At 42.7% G+C, this 27,495-nt stretch overlaps 1 protein-coding gene and 1 non-coding gene across 3 annotated transcripts in view; both read left to right on the top strand.

Moving 5' to 3' along the window:
- The window catches only part of SNX1 (sorting nexin 1), a 38,916-nt gene extending 15,834 nt beyond the window's left edge, over nucleotides 1-23,082 (top strand). For both annotated transcript variants that reach the window (XM_039218731.1, XM_039218723.1), the window contains exons 3-15: nucleotides 4,597-4,721; nucleotides 5,271-5,337; nucleotides 9,927-9,970; nucleotides 11,695-11,836; nucleotides 12,478-12,556; nucleotides 12,981-13,056; nucleotides 16,154-16,267; nucleotides 16,452-16,545; nucleotides 17,769-17,974; nucleotides 20,747-20,890; nucleotides 21,429-21,509; nucleotides 21,984-22,055; nucleotides 22,645-23,082. In XM_039218731.1, coding sequence (XP_039074662.1) covers nucleotides 4,597-4,721; nucleotides 5,271-5,337; nucleotides 9,927-9,970; nucleotides 11,695-11,836; nucleotides 12,478-12,556; nucleotides 12,981-13,056; nucleotides 16,154-16,267; nucleotides 16,452-16,545; nucleotides 17,769-17,974; nucleotides 20,747-20,890; nucleotides 21,429-21,509; nucleotides 21,984-22,055; nucleotides 22,645-22,695 — 1,295 coding nt within the window. In that variant the 3' untranslated portion in view covers nucleotides 22,696-23,082. The remainder of the gene's footprint in view (nucleotides 1-4,596; nucleotides 4,722-5,270; nucleotides 5,338-9,926; nucleotides 9,971-11,694; nucleotides 11,837-12,477; nucleotides 12,557-12,980; nucleotides 13,057-16,153; nucleotides 16,268-16,451; nucleotides 16,546-17,768; nucleotides 17,975-20,746; nucleotides 20,891-21,428; nucleotides 21,510-21,983; nucleotides 22,056-22,644) is intronic.
- Nucleotides 23,083-26,457: 3,375 nt separating this feature from the next.
- LOC120222564 lies at nucleotides 26,458-26,620 on the top strand. Its single transcript, XR_005526078.1, has one exon. It is a non-coding gene; the product is annotated as a U1 spliceosomal RNA (small nuclear RNA).
- Nucleotides 26,621-27,495: the final 875 nt, after the last annotated feature.

Here is a 27,495-nt window from a genome sequence, read left to right as displayed (position 1 = left end):
CTGCTCCTGCCCTACTTGCACATGCACTTTCTCTCAAAATAAATAAACTTACCAAAAAAATGAAGTGATTTGCATAAAGTAATGTTTTAAGAAGACTGGTCTAGTGGAATTACTGTTTATAAATGGATTGCAGTAAAGAAAAACTAGATACTTCAGAAGGCACTTAACAAATTTGTTTAAGAATGAAATGACAGGGCGCCTGGGTAGTTCACTCGTTAAGCATCTGACTTGGGCTTAGTTGATGATCTCATGATTATTGAGTTTGAGTCCCACATCAGATGATTTCAAGCCCCATTTCAGGTGAGCCCTGCTTCATTCTCTCTCTCTCTCTCTCTCTCTCTCTGCCCTCTGCTCACTTGCACCCTCTCTCTCTCAAAAAAAAAAAAAAGAAGAAGAAGAAAAAGAAAAGAAAAAAGAATGAAATGGCAATGACTGAAAATAAGAGGATATAAGTGGGAAGGGAAAGGTGAAAACTTTTCAAAAGAGAAATCAACAAAATTTGGTGTTGGTGTTAGTGACTGGATGTAATGGACATCCAAAAATGGGAATTGAAGATGGAGTCAAAGGTTTCAAGTCCAAAGATTAAGAAGAAAATGAGCATTTTGAGAACTACATTCTGAAAGAAGAAACTGGCTTTGAGGGAAAAGTGAGTTTGGGTTTTAGATATTTTAAATTCGAAAATGCAAAGGGAAATGCCCAGGAGGTGATTGGAATTGTGGTACTGTGCCTGGGGAGAGAGGGAGGAACTGGACACACAGGAGTTGTTTTCCTGGAGTGAGCTCCTCAGAGAAGAGTGGTGAGGAAAGGGAGACCTGCGAGGGCAGAGGGTAGCATCTGGGGAAGGTCCTCTCATTAGAACTCTGGCAGTAAATTTAAAAGACATGAAAGTGGGGCACCTGGGTGGCTCACTCGATTAAGTGACCGACTTCGGACTTTGGCTCAGGTCATGATCTCGCATTTCGTGATTTTGAGCCCTATGTCGAGCTCTGTGCTGACATCTCAGAGTCTGGAGCCTGCTTCAGATTCTGTGTCTCCCTCTCTCTCTGCCTCTCCCCCACTTACACTCTATCTCTTTCAAAATAAATAAACATTAAAAAAAATTTTTTAAGACCTGAAAGAGAAGTTATAAGGACTTTAATGATTTATTAGAAGATTTTCCAATTCCCTTTATCTCTGAAATGTAAAGTGTACACTGTTCATTCTGGTAGTAATTGTTTTGGATCAAGTTACTGGAGGAGAAATGCAATTATGTAATGAATTATCTTTAGTTATATGGCAGGTTAAAAGGTTTTTTTCTCTCTCTGGGTCCTTAACATTCATATTATCTTTGCTTATAAGAAGAACTTGAAATCTTAGTGTGACTGACTTAACCCCATGGCTGGATTTTGTGTACCTGAACATGTAGGAAATCTTTATCACAGACATATTTATGAATAACGAAGATTGTGATTTATTTCGATCTGCTACTGCTTTCATAAGCAGCCAATACCTGCCTCATTACTAAGAAAGGAACATAAGACATCTGCAGAAAGGAATACCTATAATGAGACATTTAGTTTAGGACTTGAGTACCTTCTCAGGTGTTTTAGATATTGATTGTGGAGATTTAAATGTTCTGGTTTTGTTTTCTGCATGATTAGTTCAGTGACAATCTGAGTGTCTGTGATGGAGCACAAAGGTTTTTCCATTACTCTTGTCAGAAGTTCAGAGAAAAAAGCACCTTTCTTTAAAATTTTTAATTTTTATTTTAGAGAGAGGACACATAAGCAGGGGGGAAGGGCAGAGGGAGAGAGAGAGAGACAGAGACTCTCAAGCAGCCTCCATTTCAGCAAGGAGCCCAACATAGGGCACAGTCCCATGATACTGGGACCATGACCTGAGCTGAAATCAAGAGTCAGACACTCAGCCGACTGAGCCACCCAGGTACCCTGGGAAGAAAGAAAAACAAAACAAAACAAAAACATTTTCTAATGTAAGTGTAGGCATCTTTGTCACATGAATATCAGTAAAAGATACACAACCCTTCAGAGGCTTTCAGTAGCACTTAGTAAGTGAGGTTTTTTTTTTTATTAAAAAACATTTTTTTTAATGTTTATTTATCTTTGAGACCTAGAGACAGAGTATGAACGGGCAAGGGGCAGAGAGAGAGGGGGACACCGAATCTGAAGCAGGGTCCAGGCTCTGAGCGGTCAGCACAGGGCTCGAACTCACAAACCATGAGATCACGACCTGAGCCAGAATTGGACGCCCAACTGACTGAGCCACCCAGGCTCCCCCGAAAGGTTTAAAATAAGTACTTCCAGGGTGCATGGGTGACTTAGTAAGTTAAGCATCTGACTTCCGGCTCAGGTCATGATCTTGCAGATTGTGGGTTCAAGCCCTGCATCAGGCTCTGCACTGACTGTGCAGAGCCTGCTTGGGATTTCTCCTCCCCTCCCCTCCCCCCTCCTTTCCCCTCTCCCCTCCCCCTGCCCCCTTCAACTTGCATGTGCACAGTCTTTCAAAAAAGTGCCTCTTGTTTCATTTTTAAACACCTTGTTAAATTCATTATTTACTTGAGGCCTACATGATGGATCTTCAACCTACTTAAGTTGGTTGCTTACTCCAAAGAACCCTACTATCCTGAGATGTTTATCATGTGTACTTTTTTTTGTTTCATATTCCCACACCAGGGTCAGATTACATAACCACCTTTCTTCTTTTCTTGGTAGGTACTAGGTTCTACCAGTGTTATCCATACTTATAGATGTGATTCACGTTTAATGATTTGAACATTGATCTAGGACTTAGTTATATCTTCTAGACCCACATCTCTGGTTTCATTTTAGCTCCAAAGGAAAGTCTATAAAAGAAAAAGAAATAGCTTTCTTTGAATTTTCTGAGGTTAAAATTGAATGCCTATTGATCAGGCCAAGTAGATATTTTTGTTTTTCTTTATTAAAAAAAAATCTTGGGGCACCTGGGTGGCTCAGGAGGTTAAGCCTCCGACTTCGGCCCAGGTCATCATCTCACAGTTCATGGGTCCAAGCCCTGAGTCGGGCTCTGTGCTGTCAGCTAGCTCAGAGCCTGGAGCCTGCTTCTGATCCTGTGTCTCCCTCTCTCACTGGCCCTCCCCTACTCATGCTGTCTCTCTCTCTCTCTCTTAGAAATGAATATAACACATTTAAAAAATTTTTTTTAGTTAAAAAAAAATCTTAGCTGTTTAGGTTTTGAACTTCTAGCTCCATTGCTCCAAGTTGAAAGTGCACTCTTTTTTTATTAGTCAAAAAAAAAAAATTTAATGTCTAAAAATGGTACATAATGCTCTCTTAAAATGCCCTTTCTAGAACACCTAAGGAGTGAGTTCTGCTCAACTGAGATTTTCCCAGATAGACAAAAGCAGCTTTAAGCACTATTTTTTTTTAACTGTTTGTATTAGAAAGATTTCGGATATTACATCTTTTTATCCCTTGGATAGCATGTGTTAAACATAATCTTTGCAAGATGATCTAAAACTATAATTGTAAAGTATTTTTTTAAACATTTATTTTTGAGAGAGAGAGACAGAGTGTGAACAGGGGAGGAGCAGAGAGAGAGGAAGGCACAGAATCTGAAGAAGGCTCCAGGTTCTGAGCTGTCAACACAGAGCCTGATGCAGGGCTTGAACCCATGAACCTTTGAGGTCATGACCTGAGCCAAAGTCAGATGTTTAACCAACTGAGCCACCCAGGCACCTCTGCAAATAATTCTTTTTCTTCTTAATTTTTTTAAATGTGTTTTATTTATTTCTGAGAGAGAGAGAGAGAGAGAGAGACACCTGCAGTGTGAGCAGGGGAGGGTCAGAGAGAGAAGGAGACACAGAATCCGAAACAGGGTCCAGGCTCTGAGCTAGCTCTCAGGACCAAGCCCGACACGCGGCTCGAACCCACGAACCGCGAGATCATGACCTGAGCTGAAGTCATACACTCAACCAACTGAGCCACCCAGTTGCCCCAATTCTTAAACTGCTAAAACAACATAGCCATTCTCAGGTGTGACAAGTAGTGCCTTTTCCCAAGAGTTATTGTGTTTGTATGTTGGGTATATTTTTTCTAGCTTAATGGGTTTCATGATTTCCTTTGATGTCCTTTTTTTGCTGTCAATACATCTAACTCTAGCTGTACTTACTCTTCCTTTACAAACCATTATAACAGGAATAAATAGAGTTTATATAAAGTTTTAAGGGAATATTCCTAAGAGTAAAGTAAATTGGTACACTGACTTCGGCTATGTAGTCTTTTGCTTAATATCTGACTCTTGCCTAAATTTTAGGTAGGACAGGGTAGCCAGGCAGTTGTATTTAGAAATGAGAGAGCTTGTTCTGCCAAGCTTGTGCCAAAAGAGCACTGCCCTTACCATCTTCCCCTTTTATCCATGTAAAAAGCTCTTATTTTCTCTTGTTCTGTTCACCTGGGTCAAATTTCTCAACTCTTGCTCGAAAAGACTCTTGCTTAGTTTGAAAACGTGTAAGTATTGCAAGTGGTTGCTGCTGTTTTTTGTCTCTTAGCCTATAGAACTGAAGTTTAGCCATCAAAGACCCATTATTGATCTTCATTGTAAAATATCAACTATTTTTAGATGCCACAGTGGAGCTCTCCCTGGACAGTACACAAAATAATCAGAAGAAAATGCCGGCCAAAGCACTGATTTCTCTTCCTCCACAGGAAGCCACAAATTCTAAGTCCCAGCCAAGCTATGAAGAGGTGAGAATTTGTGCTATTGGTCTTGTTTCTTTTGGATTTTTAGGGCTGTGTTGACAGTCTAAAGTTCAGTTGAGTATGAACCTTGAGAAAATAATTATGACTCTTGAAGAAGACTTATGTGGTTAATAGACAGCCAAAAACCAGTAAAGAGCTCTTTCTTGGACAAAATACGTATTACATAGAGGATAACACAGAGGCTTTCAGTGAACACTAATGATATGTAATGTCTGAAGCTCCCATATTCGAGAGTATAGTCTTTCATCATTCCCTCTTTAGCCCAACAGAGGCAAGTCTTCCAAAATCTAATAATTATGCCTTATGATCAAAGTAAGGTTTTAGGTGAATAGATGTAACAAAGATCTTTGAGCAAACTTCACCCTAAAATTGTGGAGGTTGATTCATTGGGAGTGTTGGAAATGGACAGAGCTTAACACTGATGTATAGAAGGATATAAATTAATGTTGTTATATTGAAACAAGATAAGTGCAGGGTAAAATTAATAGCCTTTTTTTGTGTATTAACTCTCATGTTTTGTCTTCTCTTTAAAAGCTAGAGGAAGAAGAACAGGAAGACCAATTTGATTTGACAGTCGGTATAACTGATCCTGAGAAGATAGGTAAGTGTATTTGAATATCCTTCTGATGTTAGGATGTGGCCAAGGAAAGCATGGCTAGCCAAACGTTTCTACATGGTTACCTCTAGAGCTGAGTTAGTAACAACATAACCTTGCTATGCTTCTAAGGCTAGAAATAGCAGTTACCTAGTACTTTATTAGGCTTTTCTTTGCTTTTGGGAAAAAAAAAATCAGAGACATTAAATACTATTAGAATTCTTTCTTAAAGATTTTATTTTTAAGTCGTCTCTACACCTGACACGGGGCTTGAACCTACAACTCCAAGACCAAGAGTTGCGTGCTCCACTGACTGAGCCAGCCTGTGCCCCAGAATCCTTTTTAAAAAACCCAAACATTGCAGGGTGCCTGGGCTTAGTCGATTGAACATCTGACTTCGGTTCAGGTCATGATCTCACAGTTTGTGAGTTTGAGCCCCCCATTGGGCTCTCTGCTGTCAGTGCAGAGCCTGCTTTGGATCCTCTGTCACCCTCTTTCTGCCCCTCCCCTACTTGTGCTCTCTCTCTCAAAAATAAACATTAAAAACAAACAAACAAAAATTGCTTTTTCTCATCAGAGTTGATGAGACCATTTTACTTTTCTTTGAAATCATAAATTCTTTTTAAGCATCCTAAAACATCTAAAATTTGAGGATACTGAATTTGTTTTTCCCCTAAAAAGTTTGGAATTCTTTTTATATATTATTTATCAGGCATTCTTAATGGCCTAAAGAAACACCTAAGTCTGCATCTCTCTTTGATAGGTAATGACTAAAGGACTCAGTTGAATTTTGGTTAAGTTTGGACGAAGTTAGGTTTTCAAAAAGCACAATACATGATTTTGGCCAGAACCTGGATTTTTCTAGATGGCCTTCTCATGTCGCAAGCTTGTGAAAGCTATTATTAAGCAGAGAGCAACAGGCCTCAATTTTTCTTGTTCTAGGTACAGTCCTTGAGAGAAGAGGCTTTACAGAGCCTTTCCTCCTACTAAATACTGGTACTGTTTATATGATCAAGAGGAAAATGTAATTTCCAACCCTTTGTTCTGAACTAGAAACAGGAATTTTAAAAAGTTTTTTTTTTTTTTTTTAACGTTTATTCAATTTTAAGAGACAGAGACCAAGTGTGAGCATGAGGGAGGGCAAAGAGAGACAGAATCTGAGGCAGGCTCCAGGCTCTGAGCTGTCAGCACAGCAGTTTTCCTGTCAGGTCACAGTATGGTCCAGGGTAGTAGAGCCTGGGCCAGTACTTTGGATTAAATGGCGGGGTTATTTTTTTGCCTCTCTAATATTTATAAGTATTTTATAAGCATATTGATTTTAAGCTAGTTATTACCTGCTTTAAATCCTTAGAATAAGAACAATTGAATACTAATTTTAATATTTAAAATTCATGTTTTAGGGGCACCTGGGTAGCTCAGTTAAGTGTCTAACTTCAGCTCAGGTCATGATCTCACGGTTCATGCCTTTGAGTCCTGTGCGGGACTATGTGCTGATAGCTCAGAGCCTGAAGCTTGCTTCAGATTCTGTGTTTCCCCCACTCATACTCTTGTCTCTCTCTGTCTCTCTTTTTTTTTCTCAAAAATAAACAAATATTCAAAAATTTTAAAAAGTCATGATGTTTTTGGAAAAAAAATAAAAGTAATGAAGTTTAATAGACCAGAAGAGGGAAGGCTTGTATTAGTTTTCTTAGGACTTCTGTAACAAAGTACTACAAACAGAGTGCTTAAAACAACAGGGATGTATTTTGAATTCTGAAATCATGGTGTCAGCAAGGCCATCCTCCCTCTGAAGGTACTAAGAAGGTTGTCCTGTGGCTCTCCTCTAGTTTCTGGGAACCTCATGCATTCCTTGGCTTGTAGCTCCATCACCCCAGTTTCTGCCTTCATTGTCACATGGCATTCTTCCTGGGCATCTTCACATGGTCTTCTCTCTATATGTGTCTGTCTCTGTATCCACATTTCTCTTTATAAGGGCAGCAGTCATAATTGAATTAGGGCCCGCTACTACTGACCTCATTTTTACTTGATTGCTTCTATAAAGACCCTGTTTCCAAAGAAGGTCACATTCTGAGATGCTGGCAGTTAGGACTTTCAATGTTATCTTTTTGGGGTACAGAATTCAGTTCACAACAGTAATTTAAACAGCTTGTGGATCAGATTTATTTAAACATAGATCACTTTGGTGATAGGCTTTCATTCCCTGTACATAGTCTAGATTCTTAGTCACGTTGATGCCAGGAAGCCAGCTACTTAAAGCGTGTTCATATTCAAGACCTGATCTTGGGGCACCATAGCAGGCTCAGTAATTGGAGCATGTGGCTCTTGATGTCAGGGTTGTGAGTTTGAGCTCCATGTTGAATCTAGAGATTACATTAAAGAAAGAAAAGACCTGATCTTTACAACAACACCTTCTGTTTGTGTGGGCTGTTTATTAAATGTGTGTTTCTCCTTCCCACACACATCTAAATACATTAGAAAGTGGGGTGCCTGGCTGGCTTAGTTGGTAGAGCATGCTACCCTTGATCTTGGGGTCATGAGTTAAAGCCCACATTGATTGCAGAGATTACTTAAAACTTTGGGGTGCCTGGGTGGCTTAGTCGGTTGAGCGTCCGACTTTCGTTTAGGTCATGATCTCGCTGTTCGTGGGTTCGAGCCCCGCGTCGGGCTCTGTGCTGACTGCCAGCTCAGAGCCTGGAGCCTGTTTCAGTCTGTGACTCGCTCTCTCTCTGACCCTCCCCTGCTCATGCTGTCTCTCTCTCTCCTAGAAATAAATAAAACATTAAAAATTAAAAAAAAAAAAAAACTTTGGGGTGCCTGGGTGGCTCAGTTGGCTGGGCGTCTGACTCTTGATTTTGCCTCTGGTCACGACTTCACAGTTCAGTTCGTGAGATCAAGTTCCATGCTTTTACCACAGCCTATTTGGGATTCTCTCTCTCCCTTTCTCTCTGCTCCTTCCCTGCTCACATGTTTTCTCTCAAAATAAATAGTTTAAAAAAATGAAAATAAAAAATAAAACCAACCAAATAAATAAATAGGGTCCCTCTTCTACCAGGATGTGCTTTTTAGAGCCATGGTAATTTGTATATGCCATCTCTAACTCTCTGCAGTTATTTAGGAAGTTAATGTAAATTTAAAACTGCTGTATTACTAGCCCATTTCCACATTTTATGAACTCTGTGTGTACCTGCAGGTATATTTTTCCTCACTCACTGCCGCAGTAAAAGCAGCTGATACGCTAGCAAACTGACGATATTGCTTTGCTTTTCTGTGTTAGTATGTTTGCACTTAGGCTTCCTTATTTGCAGGCACTAAATTATGAGATTGACCACTTGGAAGTTTGACTATGACCTATGAATGAAATTGAGATGCTTTTTCTATAAAGTAAATTTAGATTTTTTTCCCCTTTTAACAGTGGTAAACATTCTTAGTGTTAGGCAATGTAGTATAAGTGGTTTAGAAGAGAACCAACAGTGGTATTGATATGCAGTAATTTCTAAAGGTTAGCTTATGATTTCTGTTTTACACACACCCTTTTGGTAGGATTAGAAAGGTAGAGAAGACAAGCCCTTCTTCCTTCCTGTATAATCTCCAACTTCTCTGTGTACTTGATAAAAACAGGCATTCCAGGCCATCTCACTGGAACTAGGTTGCAGTATGTGACCCTGCTGATTCAGTACTGCACCTTCTTCCCCTGGGCCTTCTCCCAGGACCAGTTTGGAATCATAAGCACTTAGTAATTGTTGACCTAGGTTTTCCTGTTTGGTGTGAGGAAGAATTGAGGGGTGGGGAAGCAGGGAACAAAACCAGCCCAAAACACCAGATTCTAGCACTGGAGCTTTGTCAGAGTCCACTGTATGTCTTTTCACTGCTCAGAGAGTCAATGGTGCCTTTATGTCCCTAAGTGGTCTAGATCAGAACACTACCACAGAGAAAAACAATTGCTTGAATCCCAAATTATTTAACAGTCAAAGGCTTTTTCACAAAAATAATTCCTTCAGGAAAGAGATTTGTGTGACATCAGGGAGCCGAAGCGTCTTCCTGCCAGGCCCTTTGCTCTGGGTGAACTTGCTAGATGAGAGAGGTCAGTGTCCCCCAGCACCAATGGAGGGGTCCGTGACAGTATTTCTGAAAGAGCAAACCGAGCCCAGAGCTAGCTTAGGGTAGAACTGCTTGTTTCCTTTTACATCAGTTGCTTCCTTCTCCTCCTCCTGCTTTATACAGCAAGAGAATTGTTTGGTTTTAGACAGATGTGTATAACCAGCCCAAATATTGGCATGGTAACAACCGATGGATTGTCAGTATCCAGTGCTGCTTTGTGGAGGGTATAAATGGAGCCTGGCCTTGGAACAGGGGGCTGACTCTCTTGTCTAACTCAACCTGGGACCCTGCCAGCATCCGTGGGGGCATGATATGTGCCACAGAGACCCTAAGGCAAAGTAGGGGATTGTAAGATAGTTTATAAAGCTTGGAGATGAAACAAGTATCTCTTCTTCTACAGGGGTCCTATGGCTTATGATTCCTGGTTAGATGTTAGCAAGATCAGCACTGCTTTGGTTTACAGAATAATCTTCTTGTGCTTTCTTGTTTTCCCACAGGGGATGGTATGAATGCCTATGTAGCCTACAAAGTTACAACACAGGTGAGTCCAAATGGCCCAGCTGGTGATCAACTTAATAGACTTGGGGGTATACCAAGAAGGTCATCATTCAGATTGTTTCTGGGTATTTCTTTAGTTTCTTTGCCAACATCCTCCTTCAAGTTTACTCAAGATGGAGCAAGCCTGCATCCCTTTGGTAATCTCATCTGAGCCTTTCCACTTTTCTTCCAGAGAGCTAACACTTCAGTGTGAAACTTTGTAAGTTTTATTAAGACATGTGATATCTCTGATATTTTCCCATCCTTCGTAGGAACTTTGTGGCTTAGAACTAGTTTGGTGGATTGCCCCAAACTTGTCATCTGTTTAAAAATCGTTAGGTCTTACGAGGTTTCCCATGTGGAGCTTCTTTTAATACTTTCCCTGCCTCTTACCCCTCAGGTCTGGTCTTCCATTTTTATGTAACATTAATGCATACAAAACTTACACAATGTTGTATGCAGGTTATGAAGCATAAAAAATGAAGCCCTGAGCCTACCACCAGTCTTAAGATGAGTACCATTGATTCCACCTGCGTGTTTCTCCCTGTCGTATCCCTGCCTCACACTTTAAGGGCAACCACTCCCCTGAGTTGTCTCTCATTTCCTTTATAAAAATTTTTCACATATGTATCTCTAAACAGTATACTGTTTTGCCTTGTCCTTAAGTTTCAAAAAAACGGCATCATGCTGAAAATAGTGTTTTCTTTACTAGGATTGTTTCTCAGAGCTATCCATGTTGTGTGTAGCTGTAGTTAGTCCATTGTGTGATTATAGCATAATATATCCGTTTTCCTGTTGTGAATATTTGGCATGTTTCCAGTTTCTGTAATTATGAACCACGACCACTCTTGCTCATGTCTCCTAGTGCACATGTAGAAGAGTTTCTGTAGTGTGTATAGAACCAAGAGGAGTCCCTCAGGGTACTAAATAGAGCAGATGTTGAGGAAAAGGAATACAAAGTTTTGTTTTTGTTTCTGTTGTTTTTTGTTTTTTTTTAATACAAACTTTTTAAAAAGTGTGTACCAAATATACTCCCATTGGCATGTGTAAAAGTTTCCATTGATATACTTCCTTGCTAACAATTGGCAAGGACAGCCTCCTTAGATCTTGCCTACCTGGTGAGTATTAAATGATCTGTCATTATGATGTAGGCCCTATCTTTCTTACTGATAGTCTCCTTTATATTGTCTCATTGCTACTTGTTGGCCTGCCACCTGTGAGTTCTAGATTCTGTGACACTTCAGAGGTTAAAGTAGCTATAGTGTAGACATTTCACCTGATCCTCCCTCCTCTGGTCTGTCTTCAGTTTTGCTGCTTTAATTCCAGTGGCAAATATCCTTGATAAGACAGTGCAAGATGAACAGGTTGTAGGTGACCATAGATTTCCACTTTAAACTAGACTTCAACATCTGTTTCTTTTTAGACCAAGTGTTCTTAACCTGGAAGTAGAACTGGATTTGAATTTAATTAGTTGCTTGTGTAATGCTATACATTTTATTTTATGCATTTAAAATTCTTATTCTGAGAAGGACTCTGTAGACTCCCAGACAGCCAGAGGGGACTGTAGTTCAAAAAGTGTAAGAATCTCAGCCTTGGATAAAGTTATTTGCCAGGTGGCTAAAGGACAGGGATCTAGGAAGTAAATTCCTTTCACATCAGCCAGATGACTTCTAAGATATTTGTCTTCTATTTGAAATGATATCGCCTTGTGTTTTTTCTGTCCCTAAGACGAGCTTACCAATGTTCAGGAGTAAACAGTTTGCAGTGAAAAGAAGATTTAGTGACTTTCTGGGTCTTTATGAGAAGCTTTCAGAGAAACATTCTCAGAATGGCTTTATTGTCCCTCCTCCACCAGAGAAAAGCCTAATAGGTAAGCATGTGGTCTTTAGTTCTGCTTGGAGTTTTTCCTTTGCATTCTTTCTGCAGTATACTTTCTACTTAGTATATGAGAATACTTCTCTTAACAGTGTGAAATCTTATGGTTAGGAAAGAAATATTTCCAGTGTTTCCTGTGAGTTACATGAGGCCTAGAGAAATAGCGTGTTTTGACATGTATTCCTTCCTTGGGTGCAGTAGGAGGCTATGCTTTGAGCTTTCACTGTGTGTGTGTGTGGGGGGGGGGTGGTTGGTATCAGCAGTCTTAAATGATTATTATTTCCTTCAGATTGAAATGTACTAAATTGGGTGGGGGTTTGGGGGAGCTGAGGAACCTTCCCATTGCCATCAGTTGATGTTTGTTCATCTAGACTCAGAGTCCTTTGGCCCTTTTAGAAAACATACAGTGTTCTGCAATCCCAGAGTTGAGAACCTTCAGCACTTTTAGACTAGTTCAAAAAATGACTCTCATGTAAAGAATCTTTTGTTCATGTCTCCTTGTGACATAGAGTGTACAAGTGGCCTTTGGCTGGTTTTTGTAATACTCTTCTTATTGCCTTCCTCACAGGTTTGTTTGTTTTTGTTTTTAATTCATGATGATCTATAGTTATTTTTACTTTTCAAATTCCATTCCAGGAATGACAAAAGTAAAAGTTGGGAAGGAAGATTCTTCTTCTGCAGAATTTCTTGAAAAACGAAGGGCTGCTCTAGAAAGGTAAATGCCATACATCCATTTTCCTGAAAAACATATGAAGAAGTGAAAAGCTGAATCTGAGACTTAATTATGAAACATTCACTGGGGTTAGTGGAGATGAGACTTGACTGGATAAAAGATTCATACCTCTGTCTCTGACCTTCCCACCTTAGTAACAGAACATCTTCTTTCCTCATCCTGAGTGAGCAGACAGTGAGATTCTCTTTCATAGGCAAATATGATTGGCTCTGAAGTCTCCTACTGAGCAGTTACTTTTCTTCTTTTTTTGGAAATGTGAAGAACATGAATTAGAATGTGCTTATAAGCAGAGTCATACTTAAATGCCTTATCTGAGGACATTTTAAAGTAATGAAAGACATACCCTTGACACCCAAAACCTTGTGAGGCCAGTTTGACTAACCAAATAACTGCTTATATCCTGTAGGTACCTTCAGAGGATTGTGAGTCATCCTACCATGTTACAGGATCCTGATGTCAGGGAGTTCTTAGAAAAAGAAGAGGTTAGTATTATATAAACTGAATTTCATAATTTATATCTGCCTGCAGTGAAATGAAACTAGTTCATTCAGTATGCATTTAGCCTAGTACAAGACTGTATCTTAATTTGTAAGCCCTCAAGAATGACAGGTATTTTTCAGCCTTTGAAATAAAAGTTATGCCTCTAGTGAAAAGCAACGGGTTTTATTTTATTTTTAATTTTTTTTTTTTAGTGTTTATTTATTTTTGAGAGAGAGAGACAGAGACAGAGTGCAAGTAGGGGAAGGGCAGAAAGAGGGAAATACAGAATCTGAAGTAAGCTCCAGGCTCTGAGCTGACAGCACGGAGCTCTGCGTGGGGCTCAAACTCACGAACCGTGAGTTCATGACCTGAGTCGAAGTTGGTTGCTTAACTAACTGAGCCACCTAGACCCCCTAAAAGCAACTGGTTTCAGAAGTCAGACTGTACCCTGTTGTCTTCCTGGAACAACAGAATGATCTGTTGGGCAAGTCCTTTGAACGTCTTTCATAGGTTACGACTTGGCTCAAATTGAATGCTTATTTTGTGCGAGGAGCTCAGGGGCATTAGATCAAAACCAGTTAAAACAGACCACAGAACTGGGGCGCCTGGGTGGCTTAGTCGGTTAAGCATCCGACTTTCGCTTAGGTCATGATCTCGCGGTTCGTGGGTTCGAGCCCTGCGTCGGGCTCTGTGCTGACTGCCGGCTCAGAGCCTGGAGCCTGTTTCAGTCTGTGACTCCCTCTCTCTCTGACCCTCCCCTGCTCACGCTGTCTCTCTCTCTCTCCTAGAAATAAATTAAAAAAAATTTAAAAAAAAAAAAAAAAAAAAACAGACCACAGAACTGCCATGTAGCGAAAGTGTTGACTCAAGTAGATGGTCTTTTTTACAGGCTATGCGTAGCCTGTTCAGGACTGTGAAAAACTGAAGATGGCCTAATTGCTAATAATTGAAGAATTAAGTGAGATTTATCAATACAACAAATACACTATTCTTGTCATAAACAAAAGGTATACAGAAGCGTTCATATATATTCATTGGCAATCTATATTATTGTTATATATAGCAGTATATTCATTAGAAATCTTATTATTATAAGAAGTATATAGGGTCGCCTGGCTGGCTCAGTTGGTGGATCATGCATCCCTTGATCTGAGGTTCATGAGTTTGAGCCCCATCTCAGGTGTAAAGCTTACTTAAAAAAAAATAATAATTATAAAAAATGAAACTTCAGGCCCCTAGGTGGCTCAGTTGGTTAAGCATTCAAGTCTTGATTTTGGCTTAGCTCACTATCTCATGGTTGGTGGGATCAAGCCTCACGTGGGGCTCCACACTGACATCATGGAGCCTGCTTGGGATTCTTTTCTTCCTGTCTCTCTTCCCTTCCCTCTCTCTCTCTGAAAATAAATAAACTTAAAAAAATAAAACGTGAAACTTGAAACAGCAAGTATATAGAGAGAGCTATAGGAACATGTTAGTCATTAAAGGTCAAAAGCAACACTGGAATCAAACAATGTTGTATCCCATATGAAAAAAACTAGAAGGAAATAAGTGACAGGGCAGGACTATCATTTTGTATTTATTTTTTCATTTTGCTTTTACTTTTATTTATTTTTTAACTATTTTTTTTATTTAATTTTTTTTTTTTTAATTTATTTCTAGGAGAGAGAGAGAGAGAGACAGCGTGAGCAGGGGAGGGTCAGAGAGAGAGGGAGTCACAGACTGAAACAGGCTCCAGGCTCTGAGCTGGTAGTCAGCACAGAGCCCGATGCGGGGCTCGAACCCACAAACCGCGAGATCATGACCCAAGCGAAAGTCGGACGCTTAACCGACTAAGCCACCCAGGCGCCCCTTAACTTTTTTTTAAAGTTTTATTTATTTATTTTGAGAGACCGAGGGGCAGGGGGAGGGGGCGAGAGAATTCCAAGAAGGCTCTGGGCCGTCAGTGTTAAGCCCTATCGGGGCTTGAACTCAGGAACTGTGAGGTCATGACCTGATCCAAAACCAAGAGTCAGATGCTTAACTTGCTGAGCTACGCAGTGTTTTTACTTGTAAATTTTTACTGAAATTGCATACGGTATATAGTATGTTAATGAAGAAAATGGTACTAGCTATATGTGGGGGTTTTTTCTCCCCTAAAATGAAAATTTTTAATTAAAATTTTTTTACTTAGTGCATAAATCTTTTCATTCCTCCTCTGGGATTCCTGTATCCATTTTTCCCTTTAACCCCCTCATCCCCACTTCATACCCCTAAAACAGGCTTTGTTGACAACAGCACTATTGACGCTTTGGGTTGCGTCATTCTTTGTTGTAAACAGCTGTCTTGTGTGTAGTAGGTTTAGCAGCATCTCTGGCCTCTATCTAGATGCCATTAGCATCCCCACCCCATTCTTAACAACCAGAATTATCTCCAGACACGGCCAAATGTCCCCAAGTGTCAACATGGCCCCAAGTTGAGAACTGTTTGCCTAATCGCCCTGAATACTAAATTGAATTTTTCAGCATGGTATGTTTACTGTAGATTGTTTAGCATTCCTTCCATACCTTAAGAAAGTAATCGTAAGACTGAACCAATCAAATGGTTTCTAAATGTTTGGCATGCTTGGCTTAACAAGATCATCCCTCAGAGTAACCCCAGTCTGAGTAAATAATGCTCCTGTCCTTAGACCTTTGCTCAGATAGACTCACAGCACAGCTTCAGAGCCTCTCAAGACCTTAGGCTCTGCTGTGTGCAGAGTATGCTAATCCAGAGGATCTTTTAACTTTTGACAAAAGCATGTTTGGTTTTTAAGCAGTTTGTGCCTGGGATAACAGACCATCTCAACAAGTCTCCTGGCTAAACAACAATCTTACTCTATCTTCTTTCTGCACACTATATCAAAATGAAAATTTTGTTATTATGTTTAACATAGTCCTTTGATTTTTTTTTTCTTTCTATATGTGCTAGTCACAGATGTTTCTAACTACCTTTGAAAACAATCTACATTTCAAATAATTTGTTTGGCAAGTTTGGGGCATGCCATCTGATGGATACTAATTCTTCTGAACCTAAAATAGGGGCAGCAGATAACTTGCCATCCCCGCCTTCTTGGTCTTGTAGCTGCCACGCGCCGTGGGTACCCAGACATTGAGTGGTGCTGGTCTCCTCAAGATGTTCAACAAAGCCACGGACGCAGTCAGCAAAATGACCATCAAGATGAATGAATCAGACATTGTGAGTAGCCCTGTGCCTCTCAGCTTCCCCTGCCCCCTCAGTCTTACAGTTCAGAAGCCCTGAGGAATCCTGACATTTCTCAGAATAGAGACTTTCTTTTAAGGTAATTCAGGCCCTTAAGGAAACTCTGTGCTGTAGCCTGTAGGAATCACCTCCATTAAAGATCTGGACTTGTGTGTTTCAGTGGTTTGAGGAGAAGCTCCAGGAAGTAGAGTGCGAAGAGCAGCGCTTACGGAAACTGCATGCTGTTGTAGAAACTCTAGTCAACCATAGGAAAGGTAACAACCTCAGAAATGCACTTGGAGCTGGGGGAAATTGATTCTCCAGTGAGCTGTGGGTGGGAGGCATGCTGTTCCCAAGCCTATCAGCCATTCAAGTTGAAATTCTCAGCCCACCTGGTCCTTGATGTTCTCATAAAAAAGATATGCCCTGCACCTCCTGACAGGAAACACGATTCAGCCACTGTGAACAATTGTGCCTTCTAGCCGGGAGGGGTGCAGGGGAGCCACCCCACCTACAGCTTCACCTGGGACATGGACTTCAGTTGGTATGATTTAAATCAGTGGCTTATATCCAAAGTGATGTCACATACTTCAGCTACATGGTCAAATGGGCAATATGTAAATTCAGAGAAACCATACATGTCTCCTAACCTTTGTTCAGCTTTCTTTGGTGAGATTTGCCTAAAGAGCTAGTAAAATTTGCCAAGTTTGAATGCTTTCCTTCTCTGCCTTAAACATGGCAATAACCAGGAGCACCCGGGTGGCTCAGTCAGTTAAACATCCGACTCTTGATTTCAGCTCAGGTCTTGATCTCAGGATCATAAGTTCAAGCCCAGCATTGGGCTCCATGCTGGGCGTGAATCTTACTTAAGTAAACAAACAAATACAATAATAAACAGAAATCGAAACAGGCAGAAAACCATTTAAATGAAGCCAATGTGAGGGTTGGTAAAATTTGACCCAGCCCATGGGTCACACCTGGCTCTGGGAGCTAGGAATTGTTTTTACATTTTAAAAGGGATAAGTGAAAAAAGAGAAAGTAAGGCTGTTCTGTGATCCACAGGCTTAAATCATCTGGCCCTTCCTAGAAAAAGTTTGTCCTACTCTAGGACACGTGAGACTATGGCACTGTGCATGTACATTCACTCTCTCTCCTGCCAACAGACTACTAGCAATGAGCTTTAACATAAAAACTAGAATTACTCCTTTGGCCTATTTGTATTAACTGGCCCCTAGTTCTCCAGGAATATTGGAGCTGCTGCTTTCAGGTAGGCTAGGCCTTAACCTGGTGAACAGCGGATGTTCGCCTGCTCGTGTGACCACACTGCACTCCCTTCACTTTTCTAAGTACACTTGGCCTTGGTGTAAGTGACTGGGTTTCAGAGCCCACAGTTGTTAGATGCGCAGAAGGCAGAATTGCTAAGGCATGCCATGCAGTGCCAACTGACTTGCCCCTTTTCCTCTTGAGATAAGAAGCCTCGCTGTCTTCCTCCTTCCAGAGCTCGCACTGAACACAGCCCAGTTTGCAAAGAGTCTAGCCATGCTTGGGAGCTCTGAGGACAACACAGCACTGTCACGGGCGCTCTCCCAGCTGGCTGAGGTAGAAGAAAAAATTGAGCAGCTCCACCAGGAACAGGCCAATAATGACTTCTTCCTCCTTGCTGAGCTCCTGAGTGACTACATTCGTCTCCTGGCCATAGTCCGCGTAAGCTTCTGTTCCCTTCTTCTTTCTCCTCCCCTTTATTTAATTTGCCTTTGTTTTGCTTTTCCCCTTCCCAAGAAATTTTCATCCATTATAGTTGAAAGTAGGTGTAACTTTTTTCTACTCTCAAGAGAGAAGGTATCTTGTGAACCAAAAAATCCATTTTAACTGTTAGCTAGTTATCACTGTGTCATTTTTGAGGCCTCATAGCCAGTTTTTAAAATGTATTTGGAGATATGACTGCTCTTAAATTTCCAAGTAGGCCCTTCTTATTGCTAAAGCTGCACACTGTCCTCTGTGCTCCTTTCTTCAAGTGAGGCTTATCATAGACCTGCTGTCTCGGCCCCCTGGAGCAGTCACTTCCTCAGTCCTTTGGTCTTTGCCTCCTTAACAGTAAACGGCGGCTTTGCCCTGGTAAGAGCTCTTGCTGGCTTCCACTTGTCTCTCTAATGTCAGGTAACTACACGGAACCGGCTTGGCATTGCATGGAGGAGTGTGGCCAGGGGGCTGAGAGAGCTTGTCACCAGAGTCCTTTGTGTGCTGTGCTGACCACACTGGTAACAACACTGCAGCCTGCCGCTCAGGTCAAGCACCTCACCTCTTCTCCTGGTAACCGGGGCAGTCTGGTTTCCCAGGACCTTTCAGAAAGCCAAAGAAGCTTCAGTGGGCAGTGATATTACCTCTCGCATGGCCTCCCTGAGACAGAGGAAAGAGCCAAGAGGGAGCCTGGCGCCTGCCTTATAAGGGCCTGAGTCCGCCCCTGCTCCAGCTTGGGACCAGGATGAGCCTCTTGAGTTGGAACAGAGCCACCCTCACTCCCCATCCCCAGCATCTCCCTGACCTGGGAGCCCCTGTGTTGTCAAGAACCAAGCTGTTCCCGGGGCTCTCACTTCCTCCATAGTAGAGTTGCTCGTTATAGCCTGTGAGATCGCTCATTGTCTTCCTCAGCTGTTTGGTTTGCTGCTAACTCCAGAGTGATAAGAGGCTGGAAAAATAACCTGCTTTAGAATTCGTAGAACTGGTCAGACTACAAAGGCTGGGGCACTACTTTAGGGATGGGCCCTCCCTGGGAAGGTTTTAAGGAGGGCATTGTTTGGAGTCTCAGGAGAGTGTAGCTCTTAGATGTGACCCCGAGGCTGGGTGAGCTCACGTGTACAGCGTGTACAACGTGAGAGAGGCCCAGCCTAGAGCTCCAGGCAGGGACTGGGGCAGCATGCCTGAGTGCAGAACTGCAAGCTAGGCTTTTCTTAGAGACCCTTCACCAGCCCTCTTCATAATTATGAGTGGGTGGTAGGTTGGGGAGATGAGCAGATGCTTCTTTTCTGCTCTCCCCTGAACCTGGAGCTGTACCGCCCTTAGCCCAGAGGGTTAGTCTTGGGTCTTACATGGATATGAGGTTATCCTTTACCTATACTTTGACATTGAGAGCTGCTAAGAAATTGCAAGTGAGCAGCAGTGACAGTCAACACTGAGGAAGGTAAATATGATGGTATTTCATTCCTTAAGGTTCAAACTTTGGTGAATGCTTGCCGTAAGGAGACCTAGAAAACATCCAGAAAACTTCTGCAGAAAGCAAATTGGAACAGGGCTGGGAGGCTGACCCCAGGTATAGATCTCTCATCCAGGCTGCCTCTTGAAGCTACTAATAAGCCAGTGGTGAGGGTGGATGGTTTGGTTAGGCCAACAGCTGTCCTCTGGAAATGTGATCAAGGGACTAGAAACAGGGGATGGAGTGCCTGGCTGGCTCAGTCAGTAGAGTCTGCAGCTCTTGTTTTCAGGGTTGTGGGTTTGACCCCCACGTTGGGTGTAGAGATTACTCAAAATATTTAGGGGCACCTGGGTGATTCAGTCAGTTAAGCATCTAACTTCTGATCTCAGCTCAGGTCTTTATCCTCAGGGTCATGAGTTCAAGCCCTATACTGGATCCATGCTGGATGTGGAACTTATTTGAAAATAATAATGGAATAATAAAAGTAAAATCAATAAAAATTAAAAACAAAAATGTTAAAAAAAAAAAAAAAAGAACAGGAAACTGGGAAAACCAGTAAGTGGACCTTGGGGAGCTTCTTGGGGGCTTTTATATATATGTATCAGTTGAATGTATAGATGGGATGGAAGCCGTGTCCCCCATGGTATCTTCAAGTATTTATTTAAAGACTTGTTAAGCTAATCCTGTATACTATTTGGGTGTTAATTTAAAGATTGCTTCCTTAGGTTGGCTTCCCTGGTATATCTCCCAGGTTTGTTATTTTGATAATAGATCTGCTTTTTTACTTTGTAGTCTGCATATTTATAATTATATATTTGCAATTATTAATATATGTCAGCCTTTCCTATTATATTATAAGCTCCATTAAAAGTAGAACCACATGTTTCATTCTCCACTGTATTCTTAGTTCCTGGTACATGGCAGGCAGGACCTCAGGAAAAGTATGTAGCCCCAGGGACTAATTGGAGGGAGGCAGTTCAGAAGCCACAGTACTGGGCGCTGGCATCAGGCCACCTGCTGTGCTCCCAACTGTCCAGCCTTGGGAGTAGCATGAAGCAGCATGGCACCGGCCCACTGGAGCCTTGGAGAGGAGTCTTACCCAAGCTTGTGCTTTTTGATGTGAAGCTTCCAGCTGGGCACTAACGCGGCTGCAGAACCTGCCCTTGCTCAGTCCTCTAGCACAGCTGCTGGGAGAGAGCCCGCCCTCCCCCACCCCTACCCCAGGCAGAGCCAGTGGAGCTCCTGAAGGGCTGGTTGTGCTCTTCCCCAACCCCCCACCCCCACAGGCTGCCTTCGACCAGCGTATGAAGACGTGGCAGCGCTGGCAGGATGCTCAAGCGACGCTGCAAAAGAAGCGGGAGGCTGAGGCTCGGCTGCTTTGGGCCAACAAGCCTGACAAATTGCAGCAGGCCAAGGATGAGATCTTAGAGGTGAGGCCCCCCAGGGTAGACCAGCTCCTGAATGAGCCTGGGTCCCATCCCCCGACAGATGCTTGAAACCCCACAGTAGGTGAGAGAGCTGATTGAGTCTAAAGGACTGGCTGCTGGGGAAGCCTCTGAGAATGAGTCCAGGCTTGCTTTGAGGCCTAACCCTTTTCCTCTCTTCCTATTCCACCCAGACTTGACAAATCAGAATCTCTGCAGGAGGGGTACTGGGGTGGGTCTCTGAAAAACTCCAAGGCGATTCAGTATGGCGACAGCCCTAATTCAGTTCTCTGGAACTCCCAGCCTTGCTTTGGAGTGCCAGAACTATCTTCGAGATCAGGCCTGGCCCTTTTCCAGCCAAATGGCCTTTACCTAGACTCAGACTTAACACACTGAATCTCCATATGGTTTCTAATCTTACCCAGAGGGACAAACAGGCATAATGACCAATTGAGGTCTCACACGTAGAATTGCTTTCCAAAGGTTACGACCCAGTAATGATACCATAATATTAAGTGATCCTTTCTTTTCCCTTTCTTCCCAGTGGGAGTCTCGAGTGACTCAGTATGAAAGGGACTTTGAAAGGATTTCAACTGTGGTCCGAAAAGAAGTGATACGGTTTGAGGTGAGGTAGAAAATATCCTACTTCTCACAAGTGCACAATACCTTGTTTAGTGGTAGTGTTGGTTTTGTTCACGTCTGTTGAGTGGGAAGACCGGTTGAAGTGGCAGTGACTTGGTAGTTGTTGTGAACAGACATGGCCATCTGTGTGTGTTCACATTTATGTTCTGAGGCAAAGTGGCTGTCCTACACTTGCTGCTGGACCAGAGAAGTTAAAACACAAAGCTTGCAACTGTCTTGTGTCCTCTGGTCCCATTTCCTTTCTCCTCTCTCCCTCCACCTCCCACCCCCTGCCAACCATGCAAGATAGCCTTGCGAGGCTTTGGCAGGAGCTATTTGGCTGGAAATTCTAGCTATTCCAGCTGCTAGCTGTAGTTTCTGTGGCTGTGTTTGGCCTTGGTCAGCAATAAACACCATCCCATCAAGAGAGATCAGAGCAACTGTCTGGATGATCAGTGTAGAATCCTGTCTCCTATAGAAAGAAAAATCCAAGGACTTCAAAAACCACGTGATCAAGTACCTTGAGACACTCCTGTATTCACAGCAGCAGGTATGTAAGTTACACATGACTTTCATTCTCTCTGCCTGCTCTAGAGGCCAGCTGCCTAGTTGGGGCTTTGGGGATGGGATGGGATGGCCCTTTTGCTCTCACATGGAGCATCTAGTAGGTGTTTCGCTAAGCTAAGTAGGTGATTAGGCCTAATCCTACAATAAGTTAGTTTTTAAGAACAAACCTCAACTATCTCTGTAACCCCCATGGTACCACACCTAACTCTCTTAAGGCTGAGGCCCAGTGTATTGAACAATGGACCCCATTGTGAGGCACTAACTGAGCTGGGCAAAGCTGTAGCCCCCGCAGGGATACTTCCTCCAGGGCAGAAGCAGGACTGTGTTTAGAGATTTCCTTTGCACTTGATGTTTCTTCTAAGTCTAGAGAGAGGTAAGATTGGCTGCCTGGCCATTGTGTCCAGGGTCCACTCTCAGCCTAGCCATTTCCTCAGCTTGGCCTCAGCTCCGGCCCTCCCTTTGGGTATCTGAGGCTCCTGAGGAAGTGCTGTGGCACTGTGCTTGCTCCCCTCCCAGGCTCCGGTTCTGCCACTAGGTGGAGGCACTTGCTTATTGTCCCCACTTCTTTGCAGCTGGCAAAGTACTGGGAAGCCTTCCTTCCTGAGGCAAAGGCCATCTCCTAATGGACCAAGGACACCAGAGCCCACCTGCCTGACGCTGCCTTTTTATACACTGTCCTCCACCTCTGCTGGACTCCAGTGATGCATCCTGCCTAGCCTGGACTGTACCCCTTCCTCCCTGCCCCCACGACCAACCTGTCCCCATTCTAACCGTTACTTCATTTAGCTTCCATATATATTTTCTTACCTGAGAGAGTAGTTTCTTGCTTTAAGCAAAAGACCTACACTAGGTGGTGGAGTTAGGGGATAGGGGTGGAGTATTGATATAAATATATAAATACAAATGTATATTTTTCAGGATGTGGTTAGGAACTGGGAATAACGTTTTTTGTTACTCCTGATGGTGCCATGAAAAGATTATGTAATAAAATATTTTAAAATCAGGTCACATGACTCAGAATGGTGGTGCTTTTTGCTTTAGGCTGGGGAGCAGTTGGGAAATAGGTCCAGAATACTCTGAACAAAGAAGTTGCCCAGGTATAGTAAGTTTCTCTCCACAGGAGTTTAAGCTTTTTGCTACTGCTTCCTTATGGAATCAGGATTTCTTTTTTTCTATCTACCTCAGCTACTTACTCTGAGGGTCTCTTAATCTGTTTAATTCTTATTCCTACTTTTTTAGGGAGGAGTTATAAAGACATCTCTTATAGTAAGAGGGACAATGGATTCTCCTGCAAAGGAGGCAGACTCATTCTTATTCCCACCCTGTTTCCCTTAGCTGCCAAGGGCTCTCTGAGTCTTACCCTGTGATAGCAGACCTCTGTTCTGAATTTCTTTCTGCCAAGTCCTCAGTAGCCTGATTCCTGTTAAAAGTGTAAAGGGCTGATAAGGACTTAACACTTTATCTCCGTTGACAACAGAGCCAGCACTCTGCCTCTAGATAAGGTCATCCAAGAGTTCCTAAACTTTTTGAGGTTCCAAGAAGCTTTCCTCTCTGTGCCCAGGAGGTAGCATGCCAGCAACAGGGCCCGAGTGTTGTCAGCATAGGCCAAGGGTGCTCAAAGGGGTCTCTGTCCTGGCCTGGCATGGGAGGCTTGAGTCTCAGATGTGCTGTTGCCGGGCTTCCCCTCAGCTGTGGCCACAGCTGCTTGAGCTGGCTGGTCAGAGAGGACTGTGAAGCTGCTCTGTGGGACAGGGTTGGCAGACTGCCTGCTGTGGAACCTCACCACTCCTGTCCGCCACCTCCAACCCCAGAGATGCCCTTTTCTGTGGCCATTCCAGACCTGCTCTGTTAGTTCTCTTTGGTGGCTGGTTAAGGTTTGGGGAGGGGCAGCCTGAGGCAAGGGAATGAGGTAAACAACACTGATTTCCAGTGCACCAGCCTGGTGGGGGCAGGGATACAGGGTGGGGGGGTGCGGTGCTGGCAAGTTTTTTTTTCAACAGTTGTTTTTTGGTCTTGTTTTGTTTTTTAGAAAGAGTCACTCAGTCTCTCCCTATCCCCAAATATCCGTATTATCACCCTTGATTTTTTTCCTTCCAGTCTTGTGTATGCTTTTGCAAATTGTAATAATACACGCACAGAATATTCTGTATCCTTTTATCATTCAGCAGTGTATGTTTTATAAGCATTTCTTCAATATTGTTACATATCTTCACAAATTTTATTTGTAAGGCTGTGTAATTTTAAGGCTTCCACAGAGTGATTGTACCATAATTCTGACTCATCCCTTGTTGTTGGATTCTTGGTTGTTGGGTAAATTTTAATATAATTTCACTCGTCTAGAAAAGTTACAGGATATCGCTAAGAACTCCCTTATAGCCTTTACCCAGATTTACCAAATGTTTACATTTTACCTTATTTGCTTTATGATTTATTTTCTGTATTTACATCTTGTATTTTCTGAAGCATTTGAGAGTAAGTTGCAGACATTGTGCCCCTTTACCCCCCAATCTTTGGTATGCATTTCCTTAAGAGCAAGGACATCTCTCATGATTCACAACCATAAGTATAGTTATCAAAATCAGGAAGTTTGACACTGAAACAATATTGTTACATAACCCATGGTCCATAGTTAAATTTTGTCAGCTATCCTAGTAGCTATTCCCTTTTTCCTGGTGCTTAGTTGTAACATGTGATCACGGGGGTCTCTCTTAATCCAGAAGAGCTTCTCAGCCTTTCTTTGCCTTTCATTACCTTGGCATTTTTGAAGAATACAGGCCAGGTATTCTGTGGAATGTCCCTTGATTTGGATTGGCCTCATGGTTCCATGTGACTGTATTAGAGTTCTGCCATTAGGCGGGAACATCACAGAAGTGATGCTTCCTCAGTGCATTTTAAGTTGGTACATGGTGTCAGTTGATACCGTTAATGCTGAAGGTAACTCTGACCGCTCGGTTGCTGTTTTCCCCTTTGTAATTAACAAGGAATTTGTGGGGAGATACTTTGGAATCATGTAAATACTTTGTTCCTCCTCCAGTGTGCTTTTCTGACTCCATAATCTGCATTTACTGGTTGGCATTCTACTAAAGAAAAAGCTCCTTTCTCTCTACTTAATAATCTACTTGTTTATCAGTATGCATGAATGGATTCCAACCTGACTCAAAGGGCATTGCAAGCCTTTACTTTGATTTACTTTAATTTTCAGATCATCTCAGATGATATTTTAACCTGTCCCATTCTTTTTTTTTTTAAGATACTTTTCTTACTTTCTGGCATAATAAAACATTTCAGGCTTCTCTTGTATCTTCCTTGCCCCAGCTCTGGAATCAGCCATTTCTCTGCAGAGTCTCATTTTCTTTTAATGGAGAATTAAATATATTTAGAAACCAAGATCTGGGTGCTGGGAGGGTTCATTGCTCCTGCAGTGTCATTGCTTCTAGGCTCTTGGCAGAACAAGAAAGTAAGTAAGGATGAAGATAGATAGCAATAGCAAGAGAGAGAGACGACATAAAAAGAATTAGATATTAGCATGAATTCACACAGATCCTTAGAGTCTAGCCCCACTTTATCTAAGTCTTCTCCCTTTTCCATACTTACAACTCTCTTCTCCAAAGAAACTTAATTCTAAAACTTTATCCTTTGTTATATTCCATCCTGTGATCATCGTGATGCAAGTCTATTATTTCCTTGGGATGGACTCTCTGGTTTCAGAACTTTGTCCTCAGCATCTGGCACTGGAGGCTGACAGGCCTGTTCATTTCTGTACAGAGCTTGCAGACGTGGAAGCTGAGAAAGCAAACACTGAGTCCAGGGCCTGCACAGTGGTACAAAAGAAAGAGTCATTCTACCTGGAGACTCAGGAAGAAGATCTTTGTAGAGAAGAGGATGCTTGAACTGTGGCTTAAAGGTGAAGAGGTGTTTGCCCCTTCTGCTGTGCGCATTCTGCCTCCCTGTCTCCTGACGGTGGGAGGTGAGCACACCTAGGGAAATGCAGGTGGCTTGGTGTGGCCTGGGTCAAGTCAGTGAGTAGCCTGCGGAGAGTGAGGAGCAGGAGCCAGATCATTCTGCTTGATACGACTTGTGAAGCACTGGGCACATTAGCCAAAAGGGTGGGGACCTCCTGAAGGGACTTAAGCAGGGAATAATGTGGTCACATTTGTGATTTAGACCCATCAGGTGTGAGGCTGGAGGCAAGGAGAGCAGGCATGTTCATCCGAGCCAGGCAGGTTGCTGAGGAGGACAGAAGGAATGGGCTCTGGGGGAGGCTGAGAAGGTGGATGGTGCCCGGAACCACAGGCACCTGGTCACTGGTCTGATGAGAGGCCTGAGGGATGAGGTGGCTTGACCTGCAGGTTTCTGGCTGGGATTTTAGGGTAATACCGTGAACGACACTTACCTGGCAGGAGAGATACCATGATGACAAAGGTGGTTTTCCCAGGACAAGCCTTGTCCATTATACTCTAGATGTGCTGACCCCCTCAATTTCCCCAAATGTGGGAAACTCGGCTGAATAATTTGTGGTAGTGGGGGCTGCGATTGTGCTTTCCCCTAGGGGGAGAAAGGATAGACAGTTGAAGGGAGCCCTTCATGACACAGGGAACACAGGAAGCAAAGTAGGCTTGGAGCAGATGGGAGCAGAAGCAGTTAAGTGCTGACTGTCATGTGGTGTAAGTGCTCCTCTGAATGGGAAGGGAGGCCCATCTTGGGAGGTGAGAGAGAAACCCAGAAAAAGGAGGCTTTGTTTTATTTAAAGGGTAGGGGTCAGACTTAGCATGTCAGTAAAATTCAGAGGAGAGAAAGGGAATTGCCATCAGAGCTGTGGCTGGGGACAAATGCACAGAGCAGGGAGCCTCACTGCCAAGCGAGGAGGCGTGGGGAAGGAAGATGGGTGGTGGGGCACAGAATATAGGTCTCCTGCTTAATAATTAAAGTGTTCTCAAATAGGGATATCTGGTTTTCCTATTTTGAGTCAAGTGGTTTAGAGAAGAGGTGTGGAGACAAGTCTGTACTTCCCCACTTCCCCATGTGTTATTTCCCTCAAGAATCTCTGGGCCCCAGAGTCTTGAGCATGAGGACTTTGAGCTGGACAGACCCCAGCATTCAATATGAGTACTTAGTGACAGATTAAATGAGAAGTGGGTATGACAAAGTGTCACACATAGGTATTTGTAACTTTGAACCTCTTCCAGAAGACTTTCATTCTGAATGCACCTGTAGCTGGGAACTCTAAAGAAAATAAAGAATGCCTTTGCGGCTCAAAATTTAAAAACCGAGAGATGATAATGAAATCTGCTAAGGGTGGAACTGGGAAGTGATTCTTGAAGAGAGAGCGTGGTGATGGAGGAGTGTCCATTGCTGAGCATGGTTATGGCTCAAATGGGAGTGTAAACCATGGGTTTTGAGGGGCATCAGGCCCTAAAGTGGTG

The sequence above is a fragment of the Hyaena hyaena genome, unplaced genomic scaffold (genome assembly GCF_003009895.1).
Source record: "Hyaena hyaena isolate Hyena2069 unplaced genomic scaffold, ASM300989v1 scaffold_15, whole genome shotgun sequence".
Classification (NCBI taxonomy): domain Eukaryota; kingdom Metazoa; phylum Chordata; class Mammalia; order Carnivora; family Hyaenidae; genus Hyaena; species Hyaena hyaena.
This window is presented reverse-complemented; position numbering and strand designations above follow the sequence as displayed.